General features: G+C 39.1%; 5 protein-coding genes across 5 annotated transcripts; 4 read left to right on the forward strand and 1 right to left on the reverse strand.

Annotated features, from left to right (window-relative positions):
- Positions 1-159: 159 nt before the first annotated feature.
- On the forward strand, positions 160-1,375 carry VTP21DRAFT_8126 (uncharacterized protein; the record flags this gene model as incomplete). The annotated part of the gene is made up of 4 exons (XM_069398943.1): positions 160-416; positions 490-625; positions 688-1,005; positions 1,076-1,375. 4 exons carry the CDS (start codon positions 160-162, stop codon positions 1,373-1,375), a joined length of 1,011 nt encoding a protein of 336 aa, XP_069245869.1.
- A 1,805-nt stretch (positions 1,376-3,180) lies between these two features.
- Positions 3,181-3,474, reverse strand: VTP21DRAFT_8127 (uncharacterized protein; the record flags this gene model as incomplete). Its single annotated transcript, XM_069398944.1, has 2 exons — positions 3,181-3,253; positions 3,338-3,474. 2 exons carry the CDS (start codon positions 3,472-3,474, stop codon positions 3,181-3,183), a joined length of 210 nt encoding a protein of 69 aa, XP_069245870.1.
- Positions 3,475-5,468: 1,994 nt separating this feature from the next.
- VTP21DRAFT_8128 (uncharacterized protein) lies at positions 5,469-9,500 on the forward strand (the record flags this gene model as incomplete). Its single annotated transcript, XM_069398945.1, has 10 exons — positions 5,469-5,573; positions 5,636-6,086; positions 6,150-6,300; positions 6,364-7,477; positions 7,539-7,641; positions 7,707-8,070; positions 8,123-8,244; positions 8,306-9,271; positions 9,329-9,362; positions 9,428-9,500. The coding sequence occupies 10 exons, from the start codon at positions 5,469-5,471 to the stop codon at positions 9,498-9,500; spliced, it is 3,483 nt and encodes a 1,160-aa protein (XP_069245871.1).
- Positions 9,501-10,159: 659 nt separating this feature from the next.
- On the forward strand, positions 10,160-10,972 carry VTP21DRAFT_8129 (uncharacterized protein; the record flags this gene model as incomplete). Its single annotated transcript, XM_069398946.1, has 1 exon — positions 10,160-10,972. One exon carries the CDS (start codon positions 10,160-10,162, stop codon positions 10,970-10,972), a length of 813 nt encoding a protein of 270 aa, XP_069245872.1.
- A 275-nt stretch (positions 10,973-11,247) lies between these two features.
- Positions 11,248-12,937, forward strand: VTP21DRAFT_8130 (uncharacterized protein; the record flags this gene model as incomplete). The annotated part of the gene is made up of 2 exons (XM_069398948.1): positions 11,248-11,553; positions 12,839-12,937. The coding sequence occupies 2 exons, from the start codon at positions 11,248-11,250 to the stop codon at positions 12,935-12,937; spliced, it is 405 nt and encodes a 134-aa protein (XP_069245873.1).
- Between the last annotated feature and the right edge of the window lie 185 nt (positions 12,938-13,122).

The raw sequence follows: 13,122 nt of genomic DNA on the forward strand, positions 1-13,122 counted from the left end.
AATGTATATTTGAGTGCTTGCTGTTTAGACTCTTTGCACCCAGACCGCGAAGCTTTTCTTGAGAGTTACTATTGCAGCCAACTCGAGCCTGCACTCATTCACACTGCCATCGCATGTGCAGCTATCCACTTATTGATATCACATCCAGAGTCACCTATTATGAGCAAGCTTCATATGACTGTAGGGAGTCTGATTGCACAGGCAAGACAGTCATTGGCAGACGTATTTGATATTCCATCACCACAGATTGTTCTTGCCTTTTTAAATATGGATACATGTCTGCAATACGTATCTCATTATAAGGACGCGTACACATTTTACCCTCAGGCCGTACAGATGGCATTTTCTCTCCGGATGTACAAGGACGATGCTACAGAGAAGGATCCTGTACAGATAGAATTTCGAAGAAGAATCTGGTAAAAACATGCAATTAATTCCTATCCCTGTTACGCATATTCATTGATATTATGTAACTTGAATGTTCCTAAGGGCTGATATTTGCGTCCGCGAATTGAACTATGTTTTTGAACGCAACAAACCACTTCTAATAAGCATGAATATTATCAAATCGTCTCCTAAGCCGACGGTGACGGCGAGGGACAGTGAGTCGTATAAAATTGCAACAGTAATTAGATAAAACTACATTAAATAATTCATTTTATCAAGCTAACTAACTAGGTATTTCAGATATATTTCTTACTGAAGATTACCACATTTTCTAGACTTTTAAAGCTACAAGACATTGATTGGACACTTCCCGATGTAATCATCGTGCAAAAGCTGGCTGGCCTTACAGCATATTTGCAACATGAATATACCGAGGAAATCCAATACTGCAGCAAAGGCAACTTGCTAAACCTTTTTCCACTTGTGTTAAATTTCAATTTTTGGTCATATTGGTGTTCCCTTTGGCGACAATTTATCAAGTCAGACGCACCTGCTGGAAGATTGGAGACAAATATGATGCGGCAGTTGCGAGAAAAGGCATTTGACGAGTATGTCAAGGTAATGGTCTTTTTAAATTTCCGTCCATTTGTTGATTGGCATTATGCCATATCTGTACTTTATTAAACAGGGTTTAATCCATTGCATAAGTTTCTTTAAGTGGGTCATGAACTCTCAGGTCAGATGCAAATACAAAGTTCTCTTAGGAGCAAGTATTGTTTGCGATAATGTTAAATTTATTGCCCGTATGCATCCCAAAGTTCGGATTCGACTCAAAATATTCCAGGAGCTTATTAAAATATTAAATATTCTGCAATCTCCGGAAATTAAAGGAATTTTAGCACAATTGCTCACTCGTCAATTCATGGATATATTAGACGAGATAAAACCAGCGATTTTTTCAAGGGAGGTGCTGGAACATATTGCCTAAATGCAAAGCAGAAATATTTCAGAAATTGGAAAAAGGCAAATTGGAGCGGTTAGATTATACTGTATTTTATTGTATTATTTAAATTTGAATTGGTAATTATGGTTGTGCACTTTATGGAATTGTTTACCGGAGCAATGTATTCTACGAACAGAGAATCGATGTTTTCTGATAATTTTGGTGAAAATGGTCCCGAAGATTGTATACTATATACCCTCTTTAAAAAGATGTCTCAGTAGTAATTTTTACATTAACTCGAAATTTTTTAAAAAACAATTCCAGTATAATCAATCAACATTTGATATATAGCTGCAATAGAGTAAGCCATTCAATCCATATCTTTCTGAGCGTGAAGGTTGGCTTGTTGGCATTCCGTAACAGTTTCGATCATAATGATATTTATTTTCCCCTATGTCTTAATGAATCTGATCATCTGTATTGACTATTTAGTTCTTATGTTATTTAATATATTTTCATTCAATATAAAATAAACAATACAGGCATATTCCTGATCCTTAAATACCGCCTGTTTGTCATTTTTCAACGAACTTTTCATGATGCCTCATTGATTGTGACCCTGGAATTTTCAATGGAATTATCAACACTTAAAAAATACAGACAACCTGATTCCTACCCTGGTTTTGGAAACATTGCAGCTCCCGTGTGGTGTTGCTATTAAACCACTACCTCCACCTTTCGGCGTTGTTGCTTCTCTGCAATAAGCATCCTTGCTGTATACGGAAAATGGGGATTGCACACATCAATTTTTGTCTCTAGCTGCGTATGATTCTAAGTCCCTTGAGTGCTGACACGCTAAAGCACGCGGGTACCTAACAGGATATGGAGTGCTGCCCAAGGAGAGCTCAACTTTTGAGCAAGTCGTTCTGCCTCACGATTTACCATGGAGCCTTCAATCTGATTATGAATCCAAGATTAAAACCGGAGTTTCAATTCTAGCGCCAGTTTTGGTAAGAATTACGCTGCTTAAACTATCTACTTGCCACTCAAAACCACCAAAAATCCCTGTAAAAAAGGCGAGACCTTCTTTTCTTAGGGTGCTTGACCAACACACGTCGAAAATATGGCATCCACCTAGAACCAAACCGTCTAACAGAAGTGCCGGTCGCTGTACAAGCTGCGCACACTGTCGCCAAGGCCAGAAATTCAGCTGCTTATGTGCCTGTCGGAAATGTTTGCAGGAGCCGAGTTTACCTAAACTGAATGGAGTTCTTGCCGTTGCTCACTCATTCCCGCGTTCTGTTGAACTGTTGATTCAGCGTAAAGATATGAGAGCACAGAAGTACTGGGCGAGAAGCGCTATAAACCTTTTTGAGGCGATTATCCTCTCTCTTGCCACCCTATTCTTGAAGTAGTATGTCTTGTCTATTCCAAACTCATTGCACTTTATCATCCAGTCTCTGTCTATGGATAGCCACCCTGGAAGAGAAAACTTGGGTTGTCTCAATGTATAATACTAATCGCTGTAATAGTTATGACAATTTTTCGCCTTTGCAACCTACTTACCCATTTTTGTAAGAGATTCCGAAAACACTTAGAATCGCTAAGCCGCCAACAATTTGTTCAAAATAACGGTGCAGAGATGAGTAGTAGGTTTACGTTATTGATGTTTGGCTCTGTACCTATCCTTGTTCTTCCTGATATCACTCAGCATTCTGTTTTTACTTCGATGCAAGCGCTGTCGGACACAAGGCTGTACTTACGTGAGAACGAGAGGATGGGGTAAGTAGAGAGCTGTCAGAGACGATTTTCATCGTCAATACTTATCTGCCGAGTAGATTCTTCAGCAACTAAACTGGAATGTCTAGTCGAAGTATGATCACCCTTCCATCTTGACGCCAAATCCAAAGCTCCAAGCTCCAGCTTATTGCCGACCACATTGCCCCCGTTGGAACATAGTTTATCAAGGACCAAATGCCAAATTTCTTCGTCATCCAGTTCACTTACCACTTTACGGCAATATAATGACTATAATCTCCCTGATAGATCCCATGCCAACGTAGATTCATTAAGAGAGGATTTTTTTCCACAGGTAATCGCTGTTTCAACTCGCAACGTCGCACGACAATGTTGGCAAGTACCATGCTAATTACATTCGCGATCAAAAATTTGCATAGATAATCAGCATTCAAACACTAGAATCAAGGTCCGGAATCCTTATGACGAATCCAAAGCTAATACATTCTTTACGATCGATGGACTTTTATTCCAGAGGAGTTCAGACGAGAATTGCCAGGATCAATTATGCATCCCTGATCATGCGAATTTTATGCACTCACTACTCCAAGTGAAGCACAACGTTCCCAGTTCGGTCTACTCTGAATGGAGCAAAGCGTTAGATTTGTTACATCGATAATACTATTGGCCCAAAATGGCAGTTGTTCGGTATCATGTATCTAGTCGCGCTCCTGGTTAAGGCAATATTTAACATCATCCGGTAACGTTTGAGGTTGGAGGTCTTGTGATGCTTTTTGCCGAGATCCTTAATCACCTGTGCTCATCGACAAATCTACAAAGAAATTTTTACCTTTGTGTATTGGGCTGCTTATGGTCCAAAAAAGGGTGAGCTCGCAGCCATGAAACATTTCGAGTTCACACGATGGAAATCGTTTCTCGATCGAACCCTTTTGAGGATACTCCAATCGAACTCAGGGCATGCGAGCTACATTTTTTTCCCATTTTCTGTGAAAATACTGGAGTCCCAGGATATGAGGTTGAAGATATACTTCGAATGTACGGGCACAGAAAAAGGAGTACTTGGTCTATTGGTGATGATAGCTTGGGGGAAAAGTGTGAACCACTGGAACATCTTTGCGATACTACACACGTCTCTCGACTATTCAAAGCCATACCGTCGTCTCAATTGGCAATATATCTGATTTCAAAGTGAGGACGGTGTAGCGAGACGAGTTATCTCCCTGATATGAGATAACGTTTTTTGTTATCATTTTGTTATATTTTACTATTATTTTTTGTGTGAATTAACTTAAAAGATGTATATTGAGTTTGTTCTTGGAAAGTACCCACGCTGGGTCATATATCCCAATCATATATAAAGCTACAGCTACTTTATATTATCGCTCCACTCCTATTTATTTTTCCTATTAGGTTCGCTCTCTGCCTGCCTGTCGAACCGTTACGCTTTAGCTCCGTGGGGTTCCTTGTATTTAAATGTATTGGCTACCATCATTCTAGTGCCATGTGAATAATCTTAACGCAAAAATTGACTCTACTCAACGGAGCCTCAGAATAAACTTTTTCGATGATACAAATAATAATTTCTAAAAGTGATTTATTCTTTTTGTCGCACATCTTATTTTACGCTCTTAGTTGAAAATTTAAACTTTCTAACAAGATGTATTGTATATACCATAATATGGTTACGTATATAGGTTTTTGCCAGATGCCTGTAATGTAAACAAAGATACTGCATATTCAATTGTTAATAGAGTGACGGATGCTATGCTTGATGGGAATGAGGTGGCTTTGATATACCACTCTTACTGTCAAAGCAATAAAAATGCTAACCTTAAACTCTCTTTGAGCTAGTTACACATTAATTTTGGTTTAGAATAATTTTTGAGTTGTAAGCTAGAGAATATTTAAAGGACCTTTTCGAGGGCGATACGTGTGCATATAATATTCTAATTTCGAACGTACTTCATTGTGATATTGAAATTCAATAATCCGATCCATATATAAGAACATCTTATTTAATTAATATATATGGAGCTCTCCGCGTTAAAAGATGAAAACAATTCTAAATCCGCTCAATGTCCGAGAACAAAAAAGCTTTTAAACAATCCATTCAGTAAGCTACGAAAACAAAATGAGGAAGCTCCTAAGATATCCTATTTTCACCTTTATCGATATGCGAGTAAGTTTGATGTACTATTGATTTTGTAGGTAATCCTATAATTCCAATATGGTCGATTACAGATTTTAAATATATTTTTATAGCCTCGGAATATTGTCTAGTATTACGGCTGGCATTACTAGGTCATACACTCTTGTATCATTATGGAAAGCTGTCGCTACTATCACTTCAATAGAAGACTCGGACATTAACAACCAGGATATGATTGGTGTCATTATACCGTTATTGGGAATAGTAATTTCAGTCATATTTTCATCGTATTTGTTAAATTGTTTTTGGTCCCTTGCAGGTGAGAACCAGACAAAGGTAAGGAACTATCATCGTTTGTATGAAATATATTTTGAATGTAATTTATGAATTTTGTACAGAGAATCCGCGAGCTATACTTTCATTCTATTCTCCATCAGGATCAGGGTTGGTTTGATCTAAATCAGTCGGAGTCGTTCAACACTCGCCTTACGGCTGACACTTTGCTCATTCAAGATGGCCTTTCAGAAAAGGCCGGATTTCTCGTTAAAGACATATCGTATGCTCTCTGTTGTTTTACGCTAGCATTTTATTATGGATGGAGGCAGTCAATTGTATTACTTGTAATTGTTCCGATAACGATATTTTCGGGAATTGCATTTGCATACGTATTAAAAGGGCAGATTGAAAAAATTCAGAATGCTTATTCGAATGCAGGGACCCTAGTAGAACAATGTATTTCCGGAATTCGCACAATTACCGCCTTTTCCATGCAGCATCATTTTATTGATCTCTACAATTCTTTTCTCAATGTTGCCTATCGAGCAGGCGTCCAGAATGCTATGAGAACCGGTGAGTCAAATTAACAGAAATAATTTTGAGAATGGCTATGTTTAATATGAAATCGATTTCAAGGGATTTTTTTGGGATTGGTGGATTTTTTTGAACTTAGTGCCTATAGCTTTGGTTTTTGGTATGGAGCTCGCTTAATTTCTCAGGGAGTTATGACAAGAACGGCAGTATTGCAAGCCTTATATTTAATACTTGCAGGGTCAATCGTATTAGGGTAAATTCACTCAATTCATCACAAATACAATCATTAGAACTCTATCCATCCAAACATTTTTAGTGAAGGAGCACCAAATATCAAAGCTCTCGTGGAAGCTCAGGTGGCGGCATATAAGATATTTTCAGTCATAGACCGTAAGCCAATTATCACCTCGAGCATTAAATCTCAGAGCGAGAATATAAAATGTAGTGCTTGCCAAGGAGCGATAACGCTTTGTGATGTCCATTTTAGCTATCCTTCTCGCCCAAAAGTCCCAGTATTGTCAGGAATCGATCTTAGTATTCCAAGTGGCAAAACGGTCGCACTCGTTGGTGCTTCTGGAGGAGGAAAATCAACCATAACGCATTTGATACAGCGTTTTTATGATCCAACCTCGGGCAAGGTTCTGCTGGATGGAGTGGAGTTGCGTGAGCTTGATGTAAGTTGGCTGCGGAAGCAAATCGGAGTAGTCGGGCAGGAACCAGTCCTATTCGATGATACTATTCACAACAATATTTCCCTTGGAGCACCCGATCGCAACCCGACACAAAAAGAGATCGAAGAAGCTTGCATTATGGCAAATTGTCACGATTTCATCGTTAAACTACCACAAGGATATGGTACGAGAGTTGGTGAATTAGGATCTCAGCTATCCGGAGGCCAAAAACAACGTATTGCATTAGCAAGAGCCCTAATTCGTAATCCAGCAATTCTGTTGCTAGATGAGGCAACCTCTGCGCTTGATAGCGCATCCGAAAAATTGGTGCAAGAAGCTTTAAATTCAGCTTCTAAAAATCGGACGACTTTAATCATTGCACATCGACTCTCTACAATCCGGGAGGCCGATTGGATTGTGGTAGTAGAAAATGGAAAGATAGTTGAGCAGGGCACACATGCACAATTAATGGCAAATAAGGGTACTTATATGGCGTATGTGGAGAAACAGCAGCTCAAAGATGATGAGGACAACAACGAAGAGAATTCCGTTGATTCAATCTTCGAGATGACAAGTAAAGTAGAAGCAGAAAGCAAGACGGTCATAACAAGTGATTCGAAGCATAACAATAATTTGGAGAAGCCAACCGGTGTGAAACTCATCTCAGAAAAACGGCCATTATACAGAACGGTGCAAATGATGTCCCCGGAATGGAAGTTCATTGGACTAGCTACATTTGGGGGACTTGTAATTGGAGCTGTAAGTTGTTTTCTGCCTTTATTTAATATTTTAATATGGCCAAATAACTATTTTTTTCCAGGTCTATCCTATTGCTGGTCTGTTAATTGGCCGTATTATTACTGATCTTGGCCTGCCCGTAGATCAAGTGGAAGAATCTGCCAAATTTTGGTCTCTTTTATTTTGTAAGTAACTCAATTAATATATCAACTAATTTCAGATTAAAATAAATAACTACGTCTCAATATAGTCGTGTTAGCTGTCACTGGTTTCTTTGCAGTTATTTTAAGAAGCGGGGTTACTCTTTTTTGTGGTGAACGTTTCGTTCGGCGATTGCGAGCACAAATATTTAGCAACCTCTTGCGTCAAGAAATTGCATTTTTTGACCACCCAGAACACACTACAAGTGCTCTTACTTACAGATTAGCTAAAGATGCCACAGAGATATCAGAATTACCAAAATTGATCATCGTTGACGGAGGAAGTGTTTTTTCGGCATTGTTTTTTGGGTTACTAGTAGGTTTTAGTTATGGGTGGAAATTAACATTGGCACTGCTACCAACAATGCCTCTTGTTATTGGCTCATTGGTAATCCGCTTCAAGTCATTGAATGGGTAATAGTGTTGCAATGTGATTTGAAGACAAGGTGCCATAATGCAATTTTAGTTTTTCAGGAAAAGTGGAAAAAGAATATCGACTGGCTGGAATAGTTGCTGGAGAGGCTATTCGTGAAATAAGGACCATTGCATCACTCGGAGCTGAGCAAGCTTTTGAAAAAAAGTATACAGGTTGGTAATGTGTCTGGCCTTAGCATTCAACAATGTTTGAAGACCGAATATTTATAAAAAGGGTATTGTCAGGTTCCACACAGCTTCGCAATGAAAAAGGCTTTTATTACCTCCATTGGTTTTGGGTTGTCTCAAGGTGTAAATTACCTCGTCCAAATTTTGGGATTGTATCTCGGAGCACGCTTTATACATTCTGGTGAAATGACATCTCAGCAAGTCGCAGTAGTGTTGTTTACAGTCGTCTGGTCATCTCTAGGAGTAAGCCAATTCTCTGGTCAAATGTCCAGATTTGTGAAAGCCAAACAAGCAGCCATCAATTTATTTGAATTGCTTGATAAAAAAACAATGATCGATCCAGATGCACCTGGTGAATTTGAAGCAATAGCTCCTGGTACTGCTGAATTGCAAAATATTGCTTTCACCTATCCAATGAGATCCGACACGATTGTACTAAGAGATGTGTCAATTCTGATTCGTCGATATCAAAAGATCGCTCTAGTAGGTCCGAGTGGGTGTGGAAAGTCAACCATCATTTCATTGTTACTCCGATGGTATGATTGCAACTCGGGTGCAGTATCCGTTGATGGTATAAATGTCAAAGAGTGGCAGCTGGATTCGATGCGACAAAGAATTGCCTATGTTGGTCAAGAGCCGGTGTTGTTTGATATGACGGTGAGGGAGAATATCTTGCTTGGGCGGCGAAAGGACCAAGAAGTGACACAAGAGGATATCGAAGAGGTGGCAAAGAAGGCAAACATACACGATTTCATCTGTAGTCTTCCCAATGGATATCATACACGGGTGGGGGATAAAGGAAAGCAGCTGTCAGGAGGTCAAAAGCAAAGAATTGCTATTGCAAGAGCTCTGCTAAGAAAACCTGAGATCTTGTTGTTGGATGAAGCCACCAGTGCACTGGATTCGGACTCGGAGAAGTTAGTGCAGGAGGCACTAGATAGCGCAATGGTGGGACGTACGACACTTGTCATTGCCCATCGATTATCTACGGTGCAAGGTTCAGATTTTATCAGTGGGTGTATCTATATTCTCCAAAGTTGTATGAATGAATCTAACTTCATATTATTAGTTGTTATGAAAGATGGTGAGATAAAAGAAGCAGGGTAGATTTATATTTTCTTTACTCATTCATCTCTTGATATCGTATTGACAATGTTACAATTAATAGCGAACATGCCAAGTTGATTGCATATCCTGGAATATATCGCAAGCTACTGAAACAACAGAATCTGAATTATTAGTAATTTAATAGTCCGTGTTCAACAGTCTGTGCCACAGTAGGGTGAGGAGGTTTTATTAAATAGAACGAGCAATTTTCAATGATATCTACGAGAAATCTCTAAGATCCTCTTTATGGCAGAATCAATATATAAACCCAACGTTAATGAATATAAAAAACAAAGAATTATTTAGTCAAAGATAAGGATGAGTGTATATCAGAGATAGACATAAATAGAGTATCATAATATTTGAAAAATAGGAACAGCAATCTAACAAGACTCGAAGTCGGGTGCTTTCTTATATCAAGCTCATAATATATCTTATAAGAAATATTTTACCAGAAAATAGTAGAGAATCTTATTACATATCATGTGATAAATAGATGATTCGTCCCACTACACAAGAGAAATACCTTCGCCATGATCTATTTGTAGTGATATGTTGCTCCTCTCCAACCCTATGCTTATATATTCTAACCTAACCTCGATAGAGCAACTAGATTGAACTAGTGTTTTTCAACCTTATTTAAAAAATTATTGCAATATGGGATTGGCTGTTCCTAAATCTAGCGGGAATTAAGTTAAGGTGGTTAGTTCTAGATTTCCAATTCCACGACAATGTATTTGGAAGCGAATATAGATATCCTGGGTTCCCCATTTCGAGAGTAGCATCTTCTGCCATGTATACCCGCCAATGGCTAGCTGCGCCAATGGATACCGCATGCACCACTTATGCTGACGATTCTGTAGATGAAACTGAATACCATCTGCGGGAGAGTCCTAAACTTTGCAATTTACTCATGACTTCAGATGCTTTGCAATTCCAACTCAAGCTGAATTCATATACCGATCTACATTATCTTCTCAACGCCGAATACCTTTTTAATGGCATCTTATTACCAGAAAAGCTTCTTCGCCCGCACATATACGCATATACTACCAGCAGAGATCAGATAGGTTATTGCTCTTACTTCAAAATCCCTTCTCTCCCAAAACCAATCGAAGACAAAATCCTCTGGTGGCCGACAAGATCAAATATTGTCAGAGAGAAACTGCTCAAGGATCAACTTTTTCATGTGTATTTGAGTGCTTGCGGTGTAGATTCTATGCACCCAGACTGTGAAGCTTTTCTTGAAAGCTACTATAGCTGCGATCTCGAGCCTGCCCTCGTCCACACTGCTGTCGCCAGAGTAGCTATCCACTTATTACTTAAACATCCAGAGACTCCTCTTAAAAATAAGCTTCATGCGGTCGTAGGAAGTTGGTTTGAACAAGCAAAACAATCATTGGCGGATGTATTTGATATTCCATCTCCACTTATTGTACTTGCCTTTATGAATATGGATGCATGTCTGCAGGAGCTTTCACGGTATAATGATGCATACACACTCTACTCGCAGGCTGCCCAAATAGCACTTTCTCTACAGATGTATAAGGACGATGCTACAGAGAGAGATCCCGTGAAACTAGAGTTTCGAAGAAGAATCTGGTAATAACAAGCATTTGCTTGCTACATAATTCATATGAATACAATAATACCAAGTAAATCGTATGTTTCCAAGGGCTGATGTTTGCTGGCGAGAGTTATTCTATGTATTTACTTGCGACAAATCCCCTTTAATAAGCATGGATATCATCAAATCATCTCCTAAACCAATGTTGACAAGGAGGGATAGCGAGACGTATAAGTTGAAAACAGTAATAAGATATAAAAATTGCTGATGATTTATTTTATCAAATTAACTAGAAGTTATAGATAACTTTCATAATGAAGGCTGTCACATATTCTAAGCTTTTGGAGTTACAGAACATCGATTGGACACTTCCCGATGTTATAATTGTGCAAAACCTTGCTGGCCTTGCTGCATATTTGCTGAACGAACGAATCGAAACGATTCAATACTGCGGTGAAAACAGCCTTTTAAAGATTAAGTTGCCTTTTGCAAATTTCAATTTTTGGGAAGATTGGTGTGCACTTTGGCGGCAATTTATTAAATCAGACGCACCTACAGGGAGATTGGAAACAGATTTAATGCGGCAGTTGCATGTAAAGGCACTCAACGAGTTTGTAAAGGTAAATGTATTTTTGGATTCTGTATACCGGTTGAATGTCGCATTATACCGTTTACACCCCATTAAGTAGGGTTTAATATATCGCATAAGGTTCATTGCATGGTCGATTAATTCGCAAATCAAATGCATTTTGAGAATCCCTACGACGATGCATAATATTTGCGAAGATGTTAAATTCATCACTCAAATGCATCCCGGTGTCCGGATACGTCGCAGAATATTCCAGGAGGTTTTCAAAATAGTAAATAATCTTCCAGCACCGGGAACGAGAGGAATTTTGACACAGCTGCTCACACGTCAATTAATGGATGTATTAGAAGAGATTAAGCCAACAGTATTTTCAAAGGAGGTGCTGGAAAGAGCAGTCTAAAATCAAAGCAAAAATATATCAAAAACCGAAAAACAAAAAATACTGGAGTGATTGGATTATACTATATTGTTATTTTCATACCATTGTTTAATTTTGAAACAGCAAAAAATAATGTCTTTTGGTATTAATTACTAGAACACTATAATTTTCAACAAAAAATCTCTGATGACCTAACCTAAGCGAAACAATCTTTGAGGGGACGAAAATAGCACTAGAAGAAATTAGTATAAAATTAATACTAAGCCGTAGGATATGCTAGACTCAGTGTTCTATGAAAAATTTACAGCATAGTGTGAACTATTGAGACTTGATTCACTGTGGTTCTCAATTTCCAAATCAATAAACCACCACTGAATTTGGAAAGCGAAAACAAATATCTTTGATTCTTTCATATAGACTGCGGACTAGGTCAGCAGTCCACGATGATGAGGCCGTTTTTAAGCTGGCTTACTTCCGTCTAAAAACTGGATCCAACCTCGCCACACCCCACAAACCGAAAGATCGATAGAGAGCCGCCAGGCGCGTTGCTCTCCCCAATACCATTCCGCGAAAGACAGATGGAATCTATCGGAAGAACAAGAGGATATGATTAGACACCTTAAATCATACGCTCCAGCCCACACCTTGACCACAAACGAGCGGCAAGATATCTGGGATGACAATCCTCCTCGGGAGGACTTTAACTACGACCCTCCTTCAATGAACGCAGCAAAGTTGTCGAATATGAGCGCAATGTAGAGAAGACATGACATGAATCTGGCAGAACTTTCAAAAGAAGTAATACTGATTACGCGTCCTTTGGACATATACTTATGCGATCTATACAAACTGCGCAATGTATTGGGGGAGGAAATATTCCACAGATTTTTCTATCGAGGAATTGACGTTCGCAATATGTTATTCATTTGCATCACAGGTCACAGCCGCCAGGCAGCGCGAGTTCCACAAAGCTGCAAACATTCCTGCCAGCGCTTCTAGTCAAAAAGAAGGAAGGAATCTTGTGTTTGAGGAATGAACTTTGCACGAGAACCTGGCATCGAGAAAAGTCGGAATCCGTCCGCGAAGAAGACGGATGCAAACCCCCAGGGATGATCCGCAACAGCCACAAGCATACGAACGGTCCTCAAATGCGTCGTAGTCAACCATTCAAACCAAAAAACTGGAAAATGACGGGCGGGGCAAATCGGCCCTCCCCGTCCA

Source organism: Calcarisporiella thermophila (assembly GCF_041956535.1).
Source record: "Calcarisporiella thermophila strain CBS 279.70 unplaced genomic scaffold VTP21scaffold_37, whole genome shotgun sequence".
In the NCBI taxonomy this organism is placed as follows: Eukaryota; Fungi; Calcarisporiellomycota; class Calcarisporiellomycetes; order Calcarisporiellales; family Calcarisporiellaceae; genus Calcarisporiella; species Calcarisporiella thermophila.